This window comes from Staurois parvus, unplaced genomic scaffold, assembly GCF_062004578.1.
Source record: "Staurois parvus isolate SC_StPar_1 unplaced genomic scaffold, SC_StPar_1.0 ptg000303l, whole genome shotgun sequence".
NCBI classification, from domain to species: domain Eukaryota; kingdom Metazoa; phylum Chordata; class Amphibia; order Anura; family Ranidae; genus Staurois; species Staurois parvus.
Genome location: NW_028318099.1, coordinates 4,315,945 through 4,339,175, shown reverse-complemented (window position 1 = coordinate 4,339,175; position 23,231 = coordinate 4,315,945). Strand labels below are relative to the sequence as shown.

At 40.5% G+C, this 23,231-nt stretch overlaps 1 protein-coding gene across 6 annotated transcripts in view; it reads left to right on the top strand.

The window, feature by feature from the left end:
• The window catches only part of FAM13C (family with sequence similarity 13 member C), a 185,134-nt gene that overhangs the window by 101,879 nt on the left and 60,024 nt on the right, over positions 1 to 23,231 (top strand). For all 6 annotated transcript variants that reach the window (XM_089683151.1, XM_089683152.1, XM_089683156.1 and 3 more), the window contains exon 5: positions 18,534 to 18,597. In XM_089683151.1, coding sequence (XP_089539277.1) covers positions 18,534 to 18,597 — 64 coding nt within the window. The remainder of the gene's footprint in view (positions 1 to 18,533; positions 18,598 to 23,231) is intronic.

Sequence of the window (23,231 nt, the reverse complement as noted above, 5' to 3'; positions counted from 1 at the left end):
GCCACTTCCAAACCAATAACACCACAAAACTTCAATCTCACTCCCTGGTCATCTTCCACCTTGACTACTGCAACTCCCTCCTCACTGGCTTCCCTTTGCATAGGCTATCCCCCCTCCAGTCCATCATGAATGCTGCTGCCAGACTCATCCACCTTACCAACCGTTCAGTGTCTGCCACCCCTCTTTGCCTGTCCCTCCACTGGCTCCCACTCACCCAACATAGGACAGATAGGCTTTTTTGAGCTGAGTTCTAGAGCTTTGGCCAAAAGCTTCTAAACTCACATTTTAGGAGGAGTAGTATACACAAAGCCTTAAAAAAGAAACTAATGCAGCCATCACATCACATCTAAGAATTGGCAAGCTGCAATATAATAAATATTTTCTTTTCGGTTTATTACTACTTTAAAGGATAAGTTCTCCTTTTATAACATGTTACATGTTACACCCTTATTCAAGGTGTAACATGTTATGATCAAACCAGCCCCCGCTTCCCCACTTCTGTCCCCTTGCTAGTTGGCAAAAAAAATGTGGCCGTGCAAGATTCAACCCGCCCGGCCACGTCACTCATTCACGGTGTTCTGTGAATAAGAAACTTCCCAACAGCCTTAGAGGCTGTCAGCTTGTAGTTTTCAATGAACTGTGAAGCGCCATGGTAGTTCATTGAGTCTTCCTGTCAGTATATCTGCTTGTCCGTGCATCTTGTATGGGCAAGTAGATATACTGACCAGGGGCAGACTGACCATTTGGAAACTCGGGCACTGCCCGAGGGCCTGGGGTCAGTAGGGGGCCCCATGAGATGCCCCTGGTACCTTTTTCATAGTCTTTTTTGCGTTTGGGCAAGGACACGGGCCCCATTATCCCCTATTGCCCCAGGGGCCCCATGAGTTGTCAGTCTGCCCCTGATACTGACAGATCTGTAGGAGACCTGCATGGCACCAACGGAGCCATGGTTTACAGGCTCCTGCAACAAAAATTATAAATGCACATTTTTTCACCTGCAAAAAATGTGCATTTATTATTTTTTTGTAGAAAGGTAAACTTATCCTTTAAGGGCAGCTTCACACTACCCCACTGCGCTTTTGCTAAAGAGCAGCTAATCTGCAGTTTTCATGTGGATTAGCTATGCTTTCCCATAGACTTCTATGAGGTACTGCAGTTTTGTTGCAGTTTCAGACAGAGCACCAAAACTCCTGCGTGCTGCATTTTTGGTGCTCTATCTGAAACACCAAAACCATGAGACATCATAGAAGCCATAGAATTGGAAAGAACAGCGGGACCGCAATGGTGCAGTGTGAAGCTGAATTCATGCTTCAGGCTGATTCAGCTGTGAGGAGATGAGTAAATTCATGTTCACTGATCTCATCCTTCTTTCCATTTAAAATACCCCTGCAAAGTTCCCAGTCTCAGAGAAAAGCAAGATGAGCAGAGGAACTATGAGGGAGAGCAGACTTTACAGGGGGTTTTTTTGCCAGGCAGCTGCCAATAGCAAGTGGAGTACCTGGTAAAACGTCCTAGGGAGAACACTGGAGATGCCTTTCAACACCTGTGAGGGACTTTTTAGAGACATAAATTATAGCAGCTATCTGAAAAATCAAAATTCAAAATTTTTTTTCCAGTACAAGAAAAAATGTTTTTGATTAAATAAAAAAACCCAACACATAAAATAGTGCACTATACCAATATAATGGTATAACAAGGAATACAAGGATATGACCTCTAAACTAGGCCCAGCCAATTTTTCATATAGCTGTTATTATTTATGTACTTTTGTTAATTTTTCTGTTGAGAATATATCCACTTGAAGACCAAGCTTTTTCTGACACTTTTTGTTTACATGTAAAAATCAGTAAAAAATATATAATGTTTGGGAGTTCTAAGTAATTTTCTAAGGCCCTAGAGAATAAAATGTGTTGCTATTTTTTATGTCGCACAGTATTTGCGCAGCGGTTTTTCAAATGCAATTTTTAAAAATAAAATACTTTTTTGAATTTTGATGTACAAAAACATATAATACCCAATTGTATAGTAAAATATAAAAGATGTGAATTGTTTGGTATCTATTTACTTGGCATAACAATGACAAATGACCTAAATTTTATTATCCATAGGTGACGCTTTAAAATCCTTTTACAGGTCACCACTTTAGGATTGCAAAGGAGTTCCGATACTAGAATTACTGCCCTTGATCTGATGTTTGCGGTACTTCACATGTGTGGGGCAGTCGCTGTTTGGCACATGTGGGACCGATGTGTGTGTTCGCCTTTGCATGCGAGCATGGAGGGGGGGGGGGGGAGATGGAGGCGCTTTAAATTATTTTTGTATTTGTTTGTTTTTTATTTTCTACACGGTCTTTCATTTTTTTTTTTTTTTTTTTTTGATATCATGTATTGTTATCACTGGGAATATAAATATTCTCTGTGATAGCAATAGGCAGTGACAGGTATTCTTTACTTTTTTCTTCCTCTGCCCTTCACAGCATCTGATCACATCAAAACCAGGGTGATTAGATGTTTTCCCTTTTTTAAAAGGATGTTTAAATCCGATGAACCCAGAAGTGAGGAATGCTCATAGCTTTTGGTGTCTGAGACCATAGAGATGGGAAAACAGAACCCGAGAGAGCCGCGGAAGGCATCATTCCGGTATAACGACCTAAAGTTCAGTGATGTACCGGTATATAGTCTGCCTGAAAAAGACCAAAGTCCATCTAGTTCAACTATAAAAAAAAAAAAGTTCTAATCCTATACCCACAGTTGATCCAGAGGATGGCAAAAAAAACCCCAGCAAAGCATGATCCAGTTTGCTCCTGCTAGGAAACAAATCATTGGTCGTCAAGTGTATATTATTCATTGTATTCATGGGGTTGTCAGTTAGAAACCTGGAACTCCCAGAACATCTTTCTAGATCAAGTTGCAAAATGTGTTATCCAAATAACAAAACAGAAAGGCACAGACTACTAAGAAACCCTATCAAAAAGTTCAAACCTACTCTACCAAACATTTTGTTTTTGTTTCTGTATCCATTTATGGGATTTTATTTCCTAAGGAGAAATCTCTTCAGTAGTAACAGAGGTAAACTATAATAAAAATTCTAACCCATCTAAATCAAATTAGGCTTTGCTTGGATGGTGGAGAACATTTACAAAGGGACAATTCTAAGTCATTCTAAGTGTTTGGAAAAGGTTTCTGACAGCCAAACAACAATTCCTGTATGCCATCAGTGCACCTTTTGCACACACGTGTTGCATCACTGCTTGACAGCATGTTAAGCGAAGACCACTGTGACTCTCTACATGAACAATGGCATACATTAGTGTGTGTGCATGGCATGATTTAAACTTGCAGATAATGAGGTGGCGGAGACTAGAACTACATGAGGTAGAATTAGTAGTCATCCAGTAGCTGTTTTTCTATTACTTCTTGATCTCCTGGTTACCGTACCTAATGATAGCATTCACACACCAGTGTGAAACTGATGGATTCTGTATTTCTATTAGTGTTTCTCTACATAGGCAAAGCAAAAATGCACTTAAAGAAATTCAGTCACCTGCACTGCTTTAAAATCTAGATTTATAACACAGCACAGTTATGCCTATTGGGCATTCCTGAATGAAGGTTCAGTAAAGGAGCCATAGACACAGAGGGGTTTCTTTACTAAAACTGGAGAGTACAAAATCTGGTGCAGCTCTGCATAGAAACCAATCTGCTTCCACTTTTTGTTTCCAAAGCTTAAGGTCCCATTCACACCTGAGTATAGCATTTTTGTGCATTTTCGTGCGCTTTGTCACACGCATTTGCAAATGTTTGTGTATGATTTGTTCAGGTGTTAAGGGTTTTTGGGTTCTGCTGGTTTTGTATTGGCCAAAAAGAGAAACATTTCATCGGTGACATTAATTGTTGCCAGGTTTTGCCATGCCAGAAAAATGCTCTTGGTCGAAACAAAATTCACTAAAGCGCATGAAAATGTGTGATTTGCACATTTCGATGTATTTATGGGAATGAAAACGCAGCAATAATGCATCCATCTGCCCAAATACAAAAGTAGCTCCAAAAGTTTTTGGAGCTTCAGGCAACTTGGAGTTGAGATGTAGACCATCTTCATAGAGTAATATTGATTACTGATGTGAATGGGGCCTAATTGGACATAGAAGCTGATTGACCCCAACGAAGCAACTAGACATACAGGCACAGATTTACTTTCCTTAGGCACCCTCTCTACCAGCATATAAATAGGTCATTGTACGTATTTCTGCTGTTGTATTCATTGCACTGTGACACAGACAGTTACAGGCTTCCTAGGATGGGAAGAGTTTAACTATGCTAGACTCCTCCCTGGCTTTCTGGGTTCTGCCCTCTGCTGTAAGCCACATAACTACAAGGGGAGGGCACAGAGCTATGGGCTCTTCCACATGGGATTTCAGAGGAAGAAATTCTGCAACATGTAAGTCCTGTTGAAGCACATGGCCCCCTTCTGGGTCACCTTGCTGGGATTCTCCCTGGACTAGGAACCTACCAATACTGGACCTGTACTGAATGGACTTTGCTTATGAACCTAGGCAGCCTGCATTAGTTAGGATGGATTGTGTTTCATGTGTGCTGTGCTGTTGGAACTGTGTTGCTGAATCTTCAGTACAGCTGTTAACTGTTGCAAGCATGGTCTAAAGTTACTCCAAAGGGGTGTATGATGGTTTCTGGCCTACGACAAAACAGGGCCTGTAAAGCACACATGGGATACAGAAGCAAGGCCACTACAAAGAAATAACTCTGCAGAAGGTGAGATGGAAGAGAACAGTTGCTGGTGGTAACCAGGGAATGGTAGAAGGTGAACAGGAGCCAGTCATGAAGTGAGGTACCTGGTGTGATGATGGGTCCTCTGGAAAGCAAGGGGATCAGTGTTCTGACTTCCTCCCTAGCGATCAGTTCCCAAAAAGTCACAGGAGCAAACCCATGTTACGGAAACCCACAGCCTGGCCGCATCGTACAGGAGAGCAGCAAGGGTTAATCAAGTGTACACATAAGGTCTGCACTAGGTGCACTGCAGGACCCCTTTCTGTCACAGGGAGTGAGGTTATAGTGGTACACTGGAAGAGTGGAAAGGGTTTAGGATCATCGGTGTCTCTCTTAAATGCATTTCCCACAACTACACACAGTGCATGTCTCATTTCCAAGCTGGGGTGCTGCCATAATGTTTGACTTTCACATGAATGTGGTTCCCACCTGGTCCCGGGGATTTGAGAGAACACGAAAGGCATAAGGTACCCTATGTGGGTAGGTGGCCCCATCCAGAACTTGGCGTAGCCGGCAGGATATGTCGCCTCATGCCCATAATTAGCATATATTTTAAAATCGCATTCTGCTTGAATAATTGTTTGGGCTGTTGAGGGATCCTGATGAGGTACACTGCAGGCAGCATGGACACTTTCTGATCCCAGGACAAAAATACTGCTAGAACCTGGTTTTTGAAACCTGCCTGATTACTTCTTCTCTTGAGATTCTTTGGCTTGTGGCATTGACAGATGCTTTTGAGATTTGAGATCCCCTCCTTTCAAAAATTACCAGATCTAGGTACCGATTTCCAAAATAAAAAGTTTGAAATCCATTAGCCATACAATGTGAAAACTTGAGTCCTCCCGCTGCAATCAGTCTGCCCAGAGAGGAGGGAGACTGCGTTGAGAGACGCTACTCTTGTGCACGTTGCTGGATCGGATTGGGCTCAGGTAAGAAAAATGGGGGACTGGTGGAGATACAGCAGCACAGAAGGTTTTTCATCTTAATGCATATAATGCATTAGGGTGAAAAATCTTAAGGCTTTAGAACCACTTTAATGGTGGTGTTCCCATCACCCTCTTTAATGTTTTTGAAGATATGGGGCACAGCAAGTGTGGGTTATACTTTAAATGTTTTTGTGGTGGTTATTTAACTATAGCCTGGTTTCTAGGTGACTAATAAATGTTAGAATACAAATGATTTACAGACAGTGTTTAATGTAAAGTCATTTTATGTCTTAGTTAAAGCTCAACAAAACCTTTTATAGAAATTGTTTATACTGTTGATAGGTCTCCGAACAATCATTAGTCATGCAATATGTGAGAGCCTGTCCTTTTACACAAACTCATGGTTTTGCAGAAGGTGTCATTTATCTTTGCACATCTTGATAAATATTCAAGGTTTTTAAAATTTCGTACCTCGATAGCATAAAACTAATATCTAACTGCATGTACAAAGCAGCGCAGCCATTGTTAGCATTGTACAGTAAACACTGGTAATGAATATCCATAGGACAATAAAAGGATAAATTGTATAGTCATAATGTATCTGCAAGGACAAGCTCCGAATACCTGGAATGCCCTTCTTTAGGTGAGTAGGTGTAAAACCTGATATATATATATATATATATATATATATATATATATATATATATATATATATATATATATATAGGCAATTTCAAGTAATTGTTCTGTTTTAGCACTTTGAAAACTTTAGTGCCTGTTCACTTGGACAGTAGACTATACCTAATTCATCCTTAGGCCCATGTCACACTTGTGATCCCATCACTGGCAGCTGCTAAAAAGGTTGCTAAAAAGTGACATTTGAAAGTTTCCAAAGGATGCTCTGGAACTGGATGGAGCAGAGGAGAGTGGCTCCTTCCTGATGGAAATACTGCAGAATGTCACATGCCAGTGAACATGCAACCTGTGGAAATGGTTGAGTAATTTCCATGACTTGTCCTCCATAGCAATCCTGCTTCTGGTGAGTTGTCAAGTGTCACTTAGGCTTTAGGAAGAGTAGCCAGAGTACTAAACTTTCTCCATTTATAGACAGTTTGTCAACCACTGGATGCCTAAACACTTTGAGATTGCTTTGTATCCCTTATTAGCCTTATGCAGATCAACTATTCTTGATCTTAATGTCTTCAGAGAGCTCTTTTTTGGGGTTCAAATCAGCTGATGCTTCTTATGAACAGCAATCTTAAAATGTTTCAATGTCTTATCTATCAAAGTAGCTCTAAACCACATCTCCAAACTCATTTCAATAACTGGACTCCAGGTATGCAAACTACTGACTCCAAATAGCTTTTGTTGATGTAATTAGTCTATGGGTTACTTAGTCTTATGGGTTACTCTATGGGTTACTTACCTCCAGCACTGTGAATGTTTGATGGGTGTTGTGATGGGAGTCACTTTGGTTGGGGGCCCATGGAACACAGCCCCCTTTAGAGAGGTGAGGAGACCCCTGTCTCAGCTCCCCATATCCCTCTTATGTGTAAGTCACCCTGTGCCTGTTAGGGGTACAGTGTGGAATGTCCTGCTATTGTGTAGACATGTATAGGTGGGGGTTGTTCATTGTTCACTGCCATGCGGCTGCATCTTATTGTTCTATTGTGTGTCTGGCTTGGGAGCAAACTATTATGGGATGTATGTGTTTGTGCATTGGCTTGGTGGGGGGTGTTTCCAGCAGCCCTTCCCCCTGATGGGACTGCCTGCTGATGTGTTTCCTGTTACTGAGTGTGTATTTCCCCGCCCTGTGTATATATCTTGTGTCTGTGTTAAAATAAAGCAGTCTATCTCCTGGTTTCCTTCCAAGACTGGTGTGTCTCGTCTTGTTTGGTCAGCAGTGGTGTCCGTGGATCTGTGTTCGGACAGGAAAGCGGGAGTCTAACGGAAATACCCTAGTGCAGTCGGGGTCCAGTTCTGTTCAATAAAGACACAAGAAATTACAACTGTTATCATAATAAGCACATTGTGTTTGTCTATTATGGTGCCTTAGATGAGGATCAGATCACATCCTCAGATTTTAGGGAAAATTAGTACAGAAAATCAGTTAATTCCAACTGGGTTCACATACTTTTTCTTGCCACTGTACATATTGTCTTTATAGATTATTGGGAAAGGGTTAGACCCTCTTTATTTTTTTTCCCTGATGACCATGAAGCAAAATCCTAAATTTTTTGAGATGTGTGATGGACCACCTGGCACCTCAACTGGGTGCCTCTGCCAAACGGTGCTTCCTTCCCTCCAAACCCTTCCAGCAGAACGATAACCAATACCAGCAAAATTTACCCCAAGCATCATACGTAGACAAGATGTTGAGGTAACACCAAAATAACTGTTTATCAAAACCCAGACACCTATTTCATACCCCCAGAAGGACATTCCCCTCTTGTGGATATTAGCATAGAAAAGATAAGACTTACAACCAGTAAAAACATGGCAATGCAATCTTTAAACATCAATCTAATTAACAGCTAGGCACCTGGACAAGTCTTATCAGTATGGCTAGTAGTCACAGAAATTCCCCACCTTGCCTCCCTTGTCTATGGAAAACATGTCCACAGTAAGTCTTGATTAGCCAGGGCATGCCTACCAAGATGCCCAGAAACTGTTCCACAGCTCCAGATACATTAAGTTCATTACACCACTTGTTTCTAAATGTTACCCCCCCCCCCCCCCCAGATTCAGCTCAGATCTAGGTTACCGAGTGGCTCATCTTCGGCAGAACACAATAGCGCTGTGGGAGGAATTCCCCTATCAATACTGACTGTGTTGATGGGGAAATTGAGCAATTTTCTTTCCTTCAACCCGTGCCTTAGTCTTCACCACTGCAGGCTGACAGGAGTAGTGAGAGCAGCATCATTACTCCTGTTAGCTAGGTGTTGGAAGCAGCAAGCCAAAACTGCTGAGGAGGAGAGACCCATGAAGACAATCGTGCTGTGCTCTCTCTTCCCCTCCAGTTTGTCTTTCCTGCCAATGCAGCACTGCTATATTCATGTAAGCTCAGCTTGTCAGATCAGAACTTGTAGTATAATGAATTTTACCTGTCTGGATGTCCAGTGCTGTCCTCACCAGCGCTAGTTCTTCTCTAGCCCCCGGGTTCCTGGTGCCAGCATAGCATGTAAGGGAAATGGAAAGTGAAGCCTTGCGTCTTCACAACCGGTTTCCTACTGTGCATGCGCGAGTTGCGCTGTGCCTTGTGAATGATCTTGCACTCTTCTGGGTCCCAGAAGACTGTGGGGCGGAAGGAGGGGGGCCAAACTGTCAATCAGGTACCTGCTCCTCCCTCCAAAAAGTGTCAAATGTGGCAGTGGAGGGTGCAAACAAATGGAACTTTCCCCTTTTGGGTGGAGCTCCGCTTTAACAAGTCAGCAGCAATGTCCTGAGTGCTTTCCCAACCTGACAGCACCTCTCTGCAGTATGCACAGCAGCAGTCTCTAGGGATAACTGGTGTGGATGGCTTTGATTATCTTCAAAGGTTAGGAGGTTACAAAGCCATTCATGTGACTGTAAGAAGCTGAAGTGAAGGCAAGAGTGACCGGCCACTGTACTCACTTTGGAGATCAGTACTATGAATAGATTTGCTTCCAAACACAAACCATTAACATATGTAAAGAAAAAAGAAAATATTAACACAGAAATATCAAATAAATGTTATGTCCTTTCCATTTGTTGCATATCTTGGTTGTATATTATTATATGTATTTTATACAAAAAAAAAAAAAAAAAAAGCTAAAATAGCAAGTTTCACAAACATAAAGAGATAATGGAGATAAAGAGATAAACACACACTCAATGTTAAAACTGCAAAGGCTGCATTTTCACTCCGTTTTCCCTTCTGTATTAGATACTTATTACTTAAAGTGTTACTAAACCCATGACCCTGCATTCACTGTATCCGGTTTTCCACAGAGCATGGCAATGCAATTATTTTTGTAAATATAAACTGCTAAATACCTTTTCTCATCAGCAGTATATAGCATTCTTGTGACTGCTATCAGTGTCCAGACGAGCACTGGTTACTCCTGTAGGATGATGTTTTTTTATTTTCTTCTGACTGTCCTTTGAGGCTGCAAGACCCCAGACCCTCGGTCCAGACAGGGCTGATTGGCCCTGTGCTGATCACATGCACCCTCCCAAAAAAAAACTGTCTAACAAATAAACACCAAGGAGAGCATGTGCAGATTTGCCACTGCTGCTCTGTGCTGTGGCAGATGGATTGGGGACAGTAAAAGAAAGGGAGGATCAGAAAAGACACAATGTGGAGTATTAACCCCTTAGGTTCCTCAGTGGCTATAACCAGCATGATTACTGCATATACAGATTGCTATTTTCGAAAAAAAACTAAAACTTAAGCTTTACAAATGGTTACTAAACCCACAAGAGTAAAATCAAAGAGATACTTACCTACTCTGTGCAATGGTAGTGCACAGAGTGGCCCTGAACCTCCTCTTCTGGGGTCCCCTGCTGATACTTTAGGCTCCAACTCTTCAAGGAGCACCACCATAGGAAGGTGCTTCCTATGGGGGCACACCTGTGGGAGCGCGCTTGAGCCGGACTGTGTGTACCAACACACCACATGGTTTGGCTTCACTCCCTCCTCAAAGGATTTGACTGACAGCAGCAGGAGCCAATAGCTTCCACTGCTTTCAAGGAGTCATGTGAGGGGAGAGAGAGAGAAAGCTGTGTTGCTACACTCGGGCACAGTGTGGGATGAAGATAGGTCTTGGGTAAGCATTTTTGGAGGTGAGGGGGTGATACAAATACTGGGACATTGTTTACCTTAGTGCAGGGAATGCAATAACCACTTCAATACCGGGCACTTTTACCCCCTTCCTTCCCAGGCCAATTTTCAGCTTTCAGCGCTGTCGCACTTTGATAATTGCACCGTCATGCAACACTGTACCCATATGAAATTTTTATCATTTTTTTCACACAAATAAAGCTTTCTTTTGGTGGTATTTAATCACCTGAAACTTTTGAAGAAAAACGCACTTTTGTTCATTTCTGTTATAAAATTTTGCAAATAAATAAAATTTCTTCATAAATTTAGGGCAAAATGTATTCTGCTACATTTTTTTGGTGAAAATAATGATTTAATTTGTATATTTTTTTCAAATTTTTCTATTTTTTTTTTTTTTGCATTATTTTTTCTTTTTTTTTTTACTATGTTTTTTTTTTCAATACGCCATGACCAAAGCAATACAATGTTACCATAGTAACATTGAACTACTCTGGGCAAGTGATCAGGATTTTTCTTTTCTTTTTTCAACATGTTATGATTGCTAATACCAATGTATTTCATTGATATTTGCAATCGTTGTTACTGAATAAAACTGATTAATTCAGTCTTTTGTTGTGATTAGCTGTGATTGGGCAAAGCTGATCACATGATACAGATGAGCTGTGAATGGCCCTGTCTGTATCATGTGACTGCTTTGACCAATCGCAGCTAACATTGTATACAATGGATGGCATGACAGGAAGCCATCAATTGTAGTATTATTATTATTATTATACAGGATTTATATAGCGCCAACAGTTTGCTCAGCGCTTTACATTATAATGGGAGACAGTACACGAGACAGTACAGTAACAATACAATTCAATACATGAGGGGTTCGAGGGCCCTGCTCCTTGGAGCTTACAATCTAGGAATTGTATTCAATTGACATGTGATCTGCTGCGATTTGGTCACATGACTCTGGCAACGGTCCTGTGGACACAGCCAGTGACAGATCACACCATCGTGTGGCTTATTTTGAGAGGATGTCATATGATGCCCAGTCACAACGGTGAGTGTCTCGCCCGGCCGTCAATCTGCAATAGGCCGGGGGGGAAGGTGTTAAAGCAGAACTTCATTAAAAAGGGGAAGTTCTGCTTTAACTCCTCCTCCACCCCTCCTCTACCAAGATTGCCATATTATTATTTTTTTTGGGGGGGGGGGCAGGTACCTGATTTTGACAGGTAGTCACTCCCTCTTCTGCTCCAATCGCCTAGGCTATTCAGTGCGGCTGGTGCTTGTTCAGCGGGCAGCTCGCTGTGAAGCTGAAAGAATAGCTGGCTGTCCACAGTTAGGATGCCGGTGTGGGGAACCCAAAGGCTAGAGAAGAACTAACCCCGGCGAGGATGGGGCTGGATCCTGAGACAGGTGAGTGTCCTTTATTAAAAGTCAACAGCTACAGGATTTGTTTCAACCTCTCCCTACTCTATCCAAAACTAGAAAAGAAAATGTATCATGCCTACATTTTAATAGAAACGTAACACTTTGAGTTCTGAAGACATATTGCCGAGTACCCTGCAGGACAGCAAGTATAATGCTTACTCATGTCAAAAGTATAAAACTGAAGTGCATATTGCAGCCTTTCAGATTTCTATTTAATATGAACGCTCATTGATTTCTATGGGTTATACTGCCCAGGTTTGGACCCGAAAAATATGCCAAGTTCACATAGGATATCAGTGATTATACCACGAATTACCATGAAATTTCTGAAGGAACTTGCTGATTGTTAATGCTCACATGTTCAGCACATTTAATGCACTACATTTTAGGATTTTAGTGTAAAATCATCTCTTACATATGCTGCCAGTGTCTCAGAATGGTTTAACTTCTCTAGAGAGTGGGGTTAATGCAAATAAATGTGGTTTTGATTTTTTTTTATTTGTATAAGTATGCCCCTAGAATAGAAAATTGAAGTGGTGATTTTGGGACATACAGTAGCTGACACTGAAAAAACCACCTGACCATATGGTTGACTGTCAAACTGTACAAAGGAAACATTGAAGTCTGAACTAAGAACTACCATAAGCACACAGTCAATCACCACTCTCAACAAAAGTGTTGACACAAAACAACATGTGACTGTTCTAGTAAATAAGTAGCGTAGCTGTGGAGATCACTGGACTTGGGTGTGATGAGATCTGCGTTCACACAGCTCTGGCGTATGTGCTCTCTGAACCTAGGTGAAGACAGCTTTCTGATGCTCCCCAACTACAAATATCTGAAGGTGATTAAGTACAAACATCTAAACAGTTGCAGTGGACCTATTTCTGATTTGTGCTTTGTGTTCCAGGGTTTATATGTTTTTTTCATAGGAAACATATATTTTATTATCATCCCATTTAGTAGGTTACTTTCCTTGGCTCGTGTGATGTTTTAGAAATTGTAGTGGATTACTGTATAGAGTAAAGGAACACTTTGAATTTTCTTTGTCAGATGTATTGCAGATATTGTATAAAGTTAACTTTTATATTTATATTGTATGTAGTTATATGAACTGCAAATTTAACTGTGTAAACATTTACATACCTGGAGTTCATCGTTAATCCTATTTTGGTATGTGTTAGCCAAATACAATATATTACAATAAAACTTTAAATTGGTTACAAAGCTAGAAGGTTTTTACCTTAATGCATTCTATACATTGAGGAAAAAAACCTTCTGTGGTCTACTTTCCACCCTGCCTCTTATACTTACCTGAGCCCGATCTTGATCCAGCGCTGTGCATGAGAGCAGAGGCTCTCTTGGCTCTCTCTCTCCTCATAGGCTCAAAGACAGCAACAGGAGCCATTGGTTCCCGCTGCTGTCAATCACAGCCAGTGAAGAGAGGCAGGTGCGGTGCTGAGCTACGCTCTGTGTGTGTGAATGGACACACACAGCGAGGTTTGGGAACAAGCCCACAGGAGTGCCTCCATAGCAAGTGGCTTGCTATGGGGACACATGTCAGGGGGGGACCCCAGAAGAGGAAGATCTGGGCTACGCTGTGCAAAACCATTGCACAGAGCAGGTAAGCATGACATGTTTGTTAGTTTTTAAAATAACCGAAGGTTTACAGTCAGTTTAAGCTCACCATAGATGGATCAAAATTAGGCTGGTTCTTAAGGGACACATTTCAATCCATCTATGGCAGTTCCTGTTCAAGATGGATTTTTCTGATGATCGGTACCTCTCGAACAGGACTGTTGGTAAATTTTTGTTTAACCTGTTCCTGCCCGGTCAATAGCAGAGTGGTGGCTGAACGGAACTCACAACAATCTGCGTGAGCATCATATGACATCCTTCCCAGATCCTTGCACGTGCCCGCGGGGCCGTGCTGTGGTGAGATCTGTCACCGGCTGTGTGCCTCGGACACAGCCAATGACAGATCTGTGTACCAGCCTGTTGCCAGTACCATGTGACCTGCTGTGACCAATCACCGCAAGTCACATAACAATTGTAAATGATGGATGGCTTCCTTTCATGCCATCCATTGTATACAATTGTGTCACTAGCTGTGATTGGTCACAGTGATCACATGTATAGACTGGGTCAATCACAGCCCATCTGTGTCATGTGCTTAGCTGTGGCCAATCACAGCTAATCACAACAAAAAAACAACCTGAATGAATCGATTACATTCAGTTAAATGCTTGCTTCTAGCAAAGAAAATCCTTGCTGTAAGCAATCATAATGTGTAACAAAAAAAAAACAATTGTGATCACTTTCCCAAAGCAGTACAATGTTACTATGGTAACATTATTATTATTATAATAATACAGGATTTATATAGCGCCAACAGTTTACTCAGTAACATTATAGTATATATATATATATATATATATATATATATAGTGTATTATGAAATAAAAAATCTTAAATGAAAAAACAAATGTAATAAAAATTAAAAAAATGGAAAAAATGTTTTGTTTTGTTTTTTTTCGCACTGTCACCAGTCAGTGTCCCTGACCACGGCCACACTAGCTCAATGATGCTGTACTGCACTGGTGACAGTATGTAAAAAAAAAAAAAAAAATTGTGAAAAAATTTTTTTTTTCAATTCATTTTCCAAAAAATTATGAAAAATAAATTACAACTTCAAAAAACTCGCCATGCCTCTTACTAAATACCTTGGACTGTCTACTTTGCAAAAAGGTGTCCTTTAGGGGATATCTGTACTGTCCTGACATTTTTTGGCCCTCAAGAAATTAGAATGGCAAGCAGTACTTCAGGATTGATCGAATTTCAGATTATATACCATAGTTTGTGAACTCAACTTTCCTACAGACTAAATAATAAATACTGATTTGGGTTATTTTCACCAAAGAAATGTAGCAGAATACATCTTGGCCTAAATTTATGAAGAACAATTATTTATTTGCAAAATTGTATGACCGAAACAAAAACGTGGGTTTTTTTTTTTTTCAAATTCTTTGATCTTTTTTCACGAATTTAGCAAAAAATAAAATTTCCAGTGGGTATTAAATACCACCAAAAGAGAGCTCTAGATGTGTAAATAAAATGAAAGAAATTTAGTTTGGGTATAGTGATGCATGACCGCGCAATTGTCATTCAAAATGTGAGAGCGCTGAAAGCTGAAAATTGGCCGTGCATAAACCCGCTCTAAGGAAACTAGAAAGGTAAGTTTTTTGTTTTTTTTTTGTTAAAGTGGAACTTAATTTAGAAGGGGAAGTTCTGCTTTTCTACTTCCCCTTCAACTTTGGCACATTATACATTTTTTGGGGGGAGCGGGTACCTGGTTTTGACAGGCACCTGGTCCCACTTAAGCTCAGATTCCTTAGGTGATCCAAGCAGAAATTTGCCTCCTGCCCTCCCTGCGGGCTGCCTCTTGAGACATGTCACAGGTCCCAGAAACCTGTGGAATCATTCACAAAGTGCACCATGGCTCGTGCATGAGTAATCGGAAGCTGGCTGTGAAGCCGCATGGAGTCACGGACGGCTTTCCTTACTAAAGATGCCAGCGCCATGGACCCGAAGACCAGTGAAGAGTTAGCCCAGGTGAGGATGGTGCTGGATCCCTGGACAGGTAAGTGTCCTTTATTAAAAGTCAGCAACTACAGTATTTGTAGCTGCTGAAGAACCACTTTAAGGAAAAAGTTGCACAATTCCCAAATCTCAATGGGCTCGTTCACACTTAAATATTGTCACTTATCTGACATTTGACAAAGTACCTAAGCTTCTTTGGCCCAGAATCCTGCCTTGTTGGCCTCATGTATTTTATTAGGAGCACCTGAAAAGTTAGTTTACTTTCATTTTTCAGGCACTCCAATTAAAAAGTCTATGGGGCAAAAAATGTGCCATTCTGCTACTGTACAACAACTCACATGTACAAACCTAGGGGGTTATTTACTAAAACTGGAGAGAGCAAAATCAGGTGTAACTTTTATTGTAGGTAGGTTTCATTGCCAAAGCTTAATTAAGCAAGCTGAAGTTAGAAGCTGATTGGTTACCATACATAGTTGCAACAGTTTCTGACTGCTCTGGGTTTAGTAAATCTCCTCCATCACCGTACCCAGGTGATTTAGAGGCTTTATTTGTCAGTGAGCAGGGACTTAGAACCAAACAAGCTGCTTAGATGAGTAGCAATATATTGTCCGCATTACAGAACAAGACCATTTGAATGTGACTAATTACTTTTAGCTGCAACTGCATATGTTGCTGTATTTGATGCATATTTATGTGGACAATAGATTGTTTTCCCTCAGTACCAGATATGTAACAAAATGGTAGGATTTAAAAGGGAAGTTTGGGTGAACAAAAAAAAAATCATACTTATCTATATGGCTGAAGCCATTCAGAGCCTGGCCTGGTCTTACACACAAAAAAAAAGGTGTAGGCAGCAGTGTCTGCACCCAATTCAACAAGTGTATGTTGATTTTCTATAGTGGTTGATAATTTTTTACATGACCTAGTAACTTTGCTAAACCTTTTTCTTTGGGAAGAACTTCTAGAAAAAAGCTTGCATTGTTTGCTCTGTTTTGTATAGGAATGTTGCCAGGCTACAATTTTCCAATCTTTCCCTGCTGCTTACTTTCCACCATTCTCAGCTTGCCTGAGCGGCTCAAGTGTCCTAAATAAGTAAAACAAAATAATAAACTTGAAACTGTTGCTGTCATTTAAATTTTTTACTGGACTGGCCTAGATGGTTTAATAGCTGCCCAGCAGGCCACCTCATAACAAACAGGGGAAAAAAAATAACAAGTGTGGGAAAAAATTCTAGACAAATGAACGTTTTTGCTTCTGCCCTTAGGAATCCTCTTCAAACCCCGGTGGTTACATATGCAAAAACATTTTGCTTTACGTCCATGTTTTTGTATATTTCCTAGTTGAAAGTATTGAGTATTGCTTTTAGTTGCTTGTAAGATTATTTTAACTCCATGGGTGACCATACAAGGCCTGACAATAGCAGTTGTGTCCATTGTGATACAGTAGGGCTATGCTGAGGTATGTTAGAGGGTGCTTCAGACTGTCTACATGGGTTTTTCCAAGTTGATGGAAAATTTCTTCAATTCGTTGTCTATTATTCCCTGCACCTGTGTAACATCCATCTGTCAGTCAAATCAGAGAGAAGCTTGTGATGTGAACTTGTGGCACATAAGTTGTTCAGAGTTGAGCAGAAGTCTCGCCATCTGTCATTCTTCCTGAGAGATCTGCCCATCTGTGGCAGCTCTATGTTTAGAATGGTTAGGAGGAGATATGCCACTGAATGGCTGTTTTTGAATAGTTGTTAAAATAAAAACTGAAGACTGTATTTTCGTTGAGCAGCTCTCCAAGGAGTGGCGGCCATACAACAGACCAATCTCATTTAAACACATATACTGTACATAAAGTGCAGAAATTTGATTTTATTGTATCCACTTTGTAGTAAAATACTGTGCACATTGGGCCACATTCTGCATAGGGCTAAATAAAAGTGTTTGCTTACTCTGCAAATGGAACATTGGAAAATACTTATCTACAGTAAAGTTGTGTGCTATGCTTATGGATTTTTTACTAATCTGAACTGAAGTTATGTGGTATGCTAAAGTTGTAGAAAACCTTCCAGACTGAAATATTTTATTAGTTGAAATACTTACTTTTTATACGTGAGCATTAGCAATGAGTTCATCTCAACAAATCTGGTGGAGCAAAGTCTGACATTTGTTTATTGGGTGAATATTTGCAGTCTGTCCTAGTGAACTAGTATAAGGGATTATTTTAGGTACCTTAATATTTCACTTTGTCAGCACTGAGTGAGAACAAGTGAAAAACTAGGGGCATAAAGGTGTTTTGGCTCTTTGAATCGGTCATCACCCTAATAAGGATTTACTTTATTTTGTCAGTTTAGACACTGATATCTCCTCTGAGGTTTTTACTGATTGTGATAAAAGCAAGATCCTTTTGATGGGGGGGGGTCCTGGAAATTAAGTATGCATTTGTCATCCCAGTGGAAGCTGGAAATCGCTGTAGAAAGGTCCTGTGCCTGCAGCTGCTTTGTTGCTTAGTGAACACTGGAGGTTGCTCGCTTGGCATGGGCACCATTCAGAGAACACTTTGCATTTTCTCAATAAATGCAAAGTATTCTCAGATTGGATGAGGTGGAGAGTTGGGGTAGTGATATCACAATCTCCCTCTCCACTTATAGACACTGGAGCACAATGGGACACAAAAGTGCAATCTAACAACCCTCCTACATCTGCAGGCCTATATATGAACTGTTGCTTTGGGTGACCATGTCTTTGTAGAAAGGTGTGGGAGGCAACGCCGGTGCAATCCTGTTGGAGACAGAAATAGAGAATGGATAACATTTCCTACACTGCTGATTGCTTTCAGCTCCCCTCCTCTCTCATCAAAAAGTCTTGGCCACCAGTTTGTATGGGTAGACATCACTGGACTTGAGATTATTGCCCAATCTAGCCAAAAAGCATTTTATTAGTTCTTGTATATTTAGAGCTTCGGACATGATTGTCAAACATTGGACTTAATAATTTGCTTGTCTTACAGAAACAGTCCTATTATGAGGATCCAGACAAAAGAAATTGCTGAGCAATTGCAGCTTGTGGGTGAGGTAAGCACTTATTTTATATTGGGAACCTTATAACCGAGTGACAGTACTAATTATGTAAGCAATGTAGTTCTTTGACATAAAGCAGCTTGCATTTTATTTAAGGCCTTTAAGTCATTATATTCCAAAATAATAGCTCTCTTTTGGTGAGCCTGCATAATAATGTTTGGCACCCCAAATTGCCTTTTATTACCTTTTATTAGCCAGAAAACATTCATCTTCTGCGCATTGCTCTGATTTTGTTTTGCTCTAACAGGGGGCTGACATCTGACCTAAGCCCACCAGAGTGATATTTTATATTTTTTAAAAGGCTTACAAGTATACCTTGACCCTTTGTCTACCAACGTACGTTTATAAATATCATGGTATTAAAGGGGTTAAAAGAAGCTCCAGCTGCTTTTTTCTCAGCTCACTCTGCGATTTTAATGTAAAGGTTATCCAGACAGTTCTACATATATAAAATACTTTTATAGAACCATGAAACTTCCGCCCCTTCTGTATTTAATGAACCCAGAAGCACTCAGGTCTGAGAATTTCCAGATCCAGAGCTGTCAATCCCCTGAATGAAATGCCAGGCAAATGGTTAGTGGAGGGCATGGAAGACATCATTCTAATAATATAGATGAGTTTAAAGGCAACCCTGTCACCTTGCGCACACACACACACACAAATATGCAGATGCACTTTTAGGGTGTATACATGCATGTAAACAGTGATTGCACAATACATGTTAGGTATCACCAGGAAGGTCTGAGTGTGCGCAATAATTCTAGTGCCATCGTTTTTCACCAGTTCACGGTCGCACAGTTTTAAGGCTTGACACATTTACTCGACACAACCCTATCTATACTATTTTACAAAAACAAAAAGTTCTGTTTGTTTGCACTAAAATTCATTTTAGTATATTTTTCCTCAAAAGACAGTATCCATTTTGTCCATGTTGCAGTGCTTTTTGTGGTGTGTTTTGCATTTTTCACGCATATTTGACGCATGTTGCTTTTTTGGGGTGGGGGCAACTTGTTGCTGGGCAGATTAAAAAACGACGAACACGTAAATATGCATCAAAAACGTGGCAAAAGTACACCAAATGCGTTTTCTGCAGTGTTTTCTTTGAAGTCTATTGAACAAAAAAATGCAACGTTTTGCATTATTTAAGTGTTACTAAACGCACAACAGTAAAATCAGTCTGTATATGCATTATATCATGCTTGTTATACACACTGTGGAACCTAAGGGGTTAATCTATTGTGTAAAAAGGCTGTTTGATCCTGACTTCTCTGATCCTCCTTCTTCCAGTGTTCCCCTCTTATCTCCTGATGAGACATATCGTGTGGAGTTACTCTGCACATGTTCAGTTTGGTGTGTATTGCTAGAAAGGTTTTTTTTTTTCTTGGAAGAGTGCATGTGATCAGCACAGGGCCAATCAGTACAGTGCAGACAGAGGGCAGGAGTTCTGCATCCTCCTAGAGCAGAATGAAAACTCCCCCTACAAGCTTTAACCAGTGCTCTGCTGGACACTGATAGAAGTCACAAGACTGCTATATACTGCTGATGAGAAAATGTATCAGTTTATATTTACTAAAATAATTAAATTTCCATGTTCTGTGTACTGTGTGAGACCAGATATAGTGACCCCTGGGTCCTGGGTTTAGTAACACTTTAAAAAGTCCCTGACTCTTTCCAAAAACGCAGCAACTCATAAAAGCATAGATGTGAACATGTCCCATAGGAAACTGTGTTAAATGGACTGTAGTGAGTTTCTGCAAAAAGCACTAAAAACGCATTGGTGTGAACCAGGCCTCAGCTGATTGGCTACCATGCACAGCTGCACCTGATTTTGCACTCTCCAGTTTTAGTAAATCAACCCCCAAGATTCAAGTAATGCTTAGTATACACTATCAGAAAATAGGCCGAGAAAAACATTTTCACAGCAATCGTCTGATAATCTGATCATTAGTACACTTCTTTCGAGAGCTGATCATGACCGTTCGTGCGAAAATACCCAAAATGAACAAGCTTGAAAATTTTTCTATGATTGGTTTCTATGCAGAAGGGAGTCTGATTTTGGACTCTCCAGCTTTAGTAAATAAACCCCCTAGTGTCTAAGAATCAATTTTCGAGCTTGGAAGAGGGCTCTAGCATTTACCTGTTTTTGTGGATCCTCCATCTGAAGATCCAGCAGAATGCCTAAAAGGTAAAGTTTAGGGTCCTTTTAAGGGTAACCTGAAACTATTTATAGTCTTAAGGACTCCTCTTCAATATAAATGAAGTTTGGGGCATCGCCACATAAGGTGGATCAGATCTCCATGATCCCTACAGCACCTGGTACATATAGGGTCGCCTCTCACATTCTATTTTGTGAAGTCTAACAGTAAGGTGTACCCTAAGAAGAAGATAATGCTGTGAAAGCCATTGGGTTACATTTAGGGAGCAAAGCTGCACTGCCTGTAAGGCCTCTTCCCACTGCTCCTCCTCAAAAACTCCCACATCCATTTCCCACCTATGCACCACCCGAAAGGGATAGTCTTTCAAAAAAATGATTAATAACATGGAGTAGCTTGTAGAGACCTTTTTAAAGGAGATAATTTCTGACATAAAATTAAATACCAGGGTGGGTGATTGAACCCAAAGGTTCACTCCCGCCTGCGATTTGATGGCATGTTAGTTTCTTTGTTTTTAATTTGAGACTAGCATGTAAAAAAAAAAATAATGGATGATCCTTTGTATCTCATCGTGTGTACTAGGCATTAGAATACATATGCTTCTTGTATTTCGACAATATTTGCTTTTCCTGGAGTGTAGCTTGGCTGTGATAGTACACATGTTCATCCACACTGTTGTGTACTTCGCACTCCCGTATCATGTGTATGTTTCAGGGTGCACCTATTCAGATCAAATAGATCTATACACCAAACAATGCACATGACATTCCATATAGTACATACACCAGTAGATGTCTCTATTCTGATACAAATGGTTCATCTGTTTTTAGTACATGGACAAGCATTGAAGACCCATAGGAATGGGATGGGCACAGGTACTACGTAAATACACCAAGCAACATGAGTGCATAGGTGTGACTGAGTCTTTAAAGCAGAACTCCAACAATTCAGCCAATTTGTAATATGTGCTAAATTAATATGGGTTAAGTTCAACAAGGTGCATGCCACCTCATGGACTTACTGTATCTCTTTAATTTACATTTTTACTGAGCACAGGGAGCATGACTATACATTCAGTATTCCAACACTGAACCCACTGGTCTCAGCTCCAGCAGCTGCAGAGTGTCATGCAACCACTGCACCCACCCCTCTCCTCCTCCTGCCCAATAACAGAGCACTTTGTATTTTATGTACCTTTTCACAAAATACAAAGCCTTCTGTGAATGGACAGCAGAGAGGAGGGACAGCAGACATGCTGCCTGCTGTATGAGAAGGCAGTGTCTCTTCTGTCAGAGTGCCAGGAATATAGTGATAGCTGTACTCCCAGTGCTCAGTAAAACTGTCAGTTGTAGATAACAGAGAAGTCCTTAAGGTAGTGTGTACTTTGTTGGACTTACCTCATAGTGTGTCAGCACATTTTACAAAGTAGTTCTGCTTTAAAACTTAATTTCAAGAAATAAACCAAAGTCCACTGTTTTGGGATTTCGTAGATTATGGCATGCTTACCTGGCATTCAGCTTTATTCTCAGCATTTTACAATTGCTGGGAATAGGTCAAGCAGGTACACTGAACAGCCCACGCACCAGAGTACACAGAATATATAATAAATAGCTAAAAGCTAAAAAGATGTTGCCTGTCTCTTCTGTCAAAAACACTCTACCACCCGGAAATGTTTTAATTTGGGACTTTAGTTATGCTATAAAGACCAATATAAAATCGGCATACAAAATTGAAATATCAATATTGAGTGCAGCTGGTCTTTAAAGTCATGCCCCAAGGAGTAGAAAATGAAATCATATACATGTGATGTTGTATATGACTTTCATGTGGCTAGCATTGTTTGATAGTATGAAAAGGGATACCCAAACTCTCCATGAATGTAAGGATGAAGGATAGCCCTTTATGTGGATTGCAGATGTTGGCAATTATACATAATGTATTATACTGGGTTTTATGCTTCTCTGTGGTAAACAACATTACACTTGCTCTCATGCTGTGGCTTCCAGCTCGGAGTGATCACAACCCTCTTCATGGTAAACGTGTACAGAGAGCTCGAGTATGTCATCAAACTGTTAGATGCGTTTTCATTAACCTTTTATTGGGCTATTGATGCTGTGTGAGCCATCTCTGACCACTGTCACATGAGAGAGGTATTTAGTAAAGCTGACCACGTACTCTACAATGTGGTTCCTGACAACGTGTAGATTGTACACATATGCCCCTTATGACACAAGCAGATAACAAACCCCCTATTACACTGCAAGTATTTGTTATCCCTATACACACGAGAGATTTAGGAACAATTTTGGGGGGGTTATTTTAGTAGAATGCTAAAAAGGGTGAGTTGGTAAAGGCTTTTGCTTTAGTACGCAGTGCATTAAAATGAGCATGTTCATACATTTTTTTTGTTAAAGAAAAAATGTTTAATGTTCAGTCTACATTATCAGTTCTCTTTCTGTATGTGGATGATGGTTC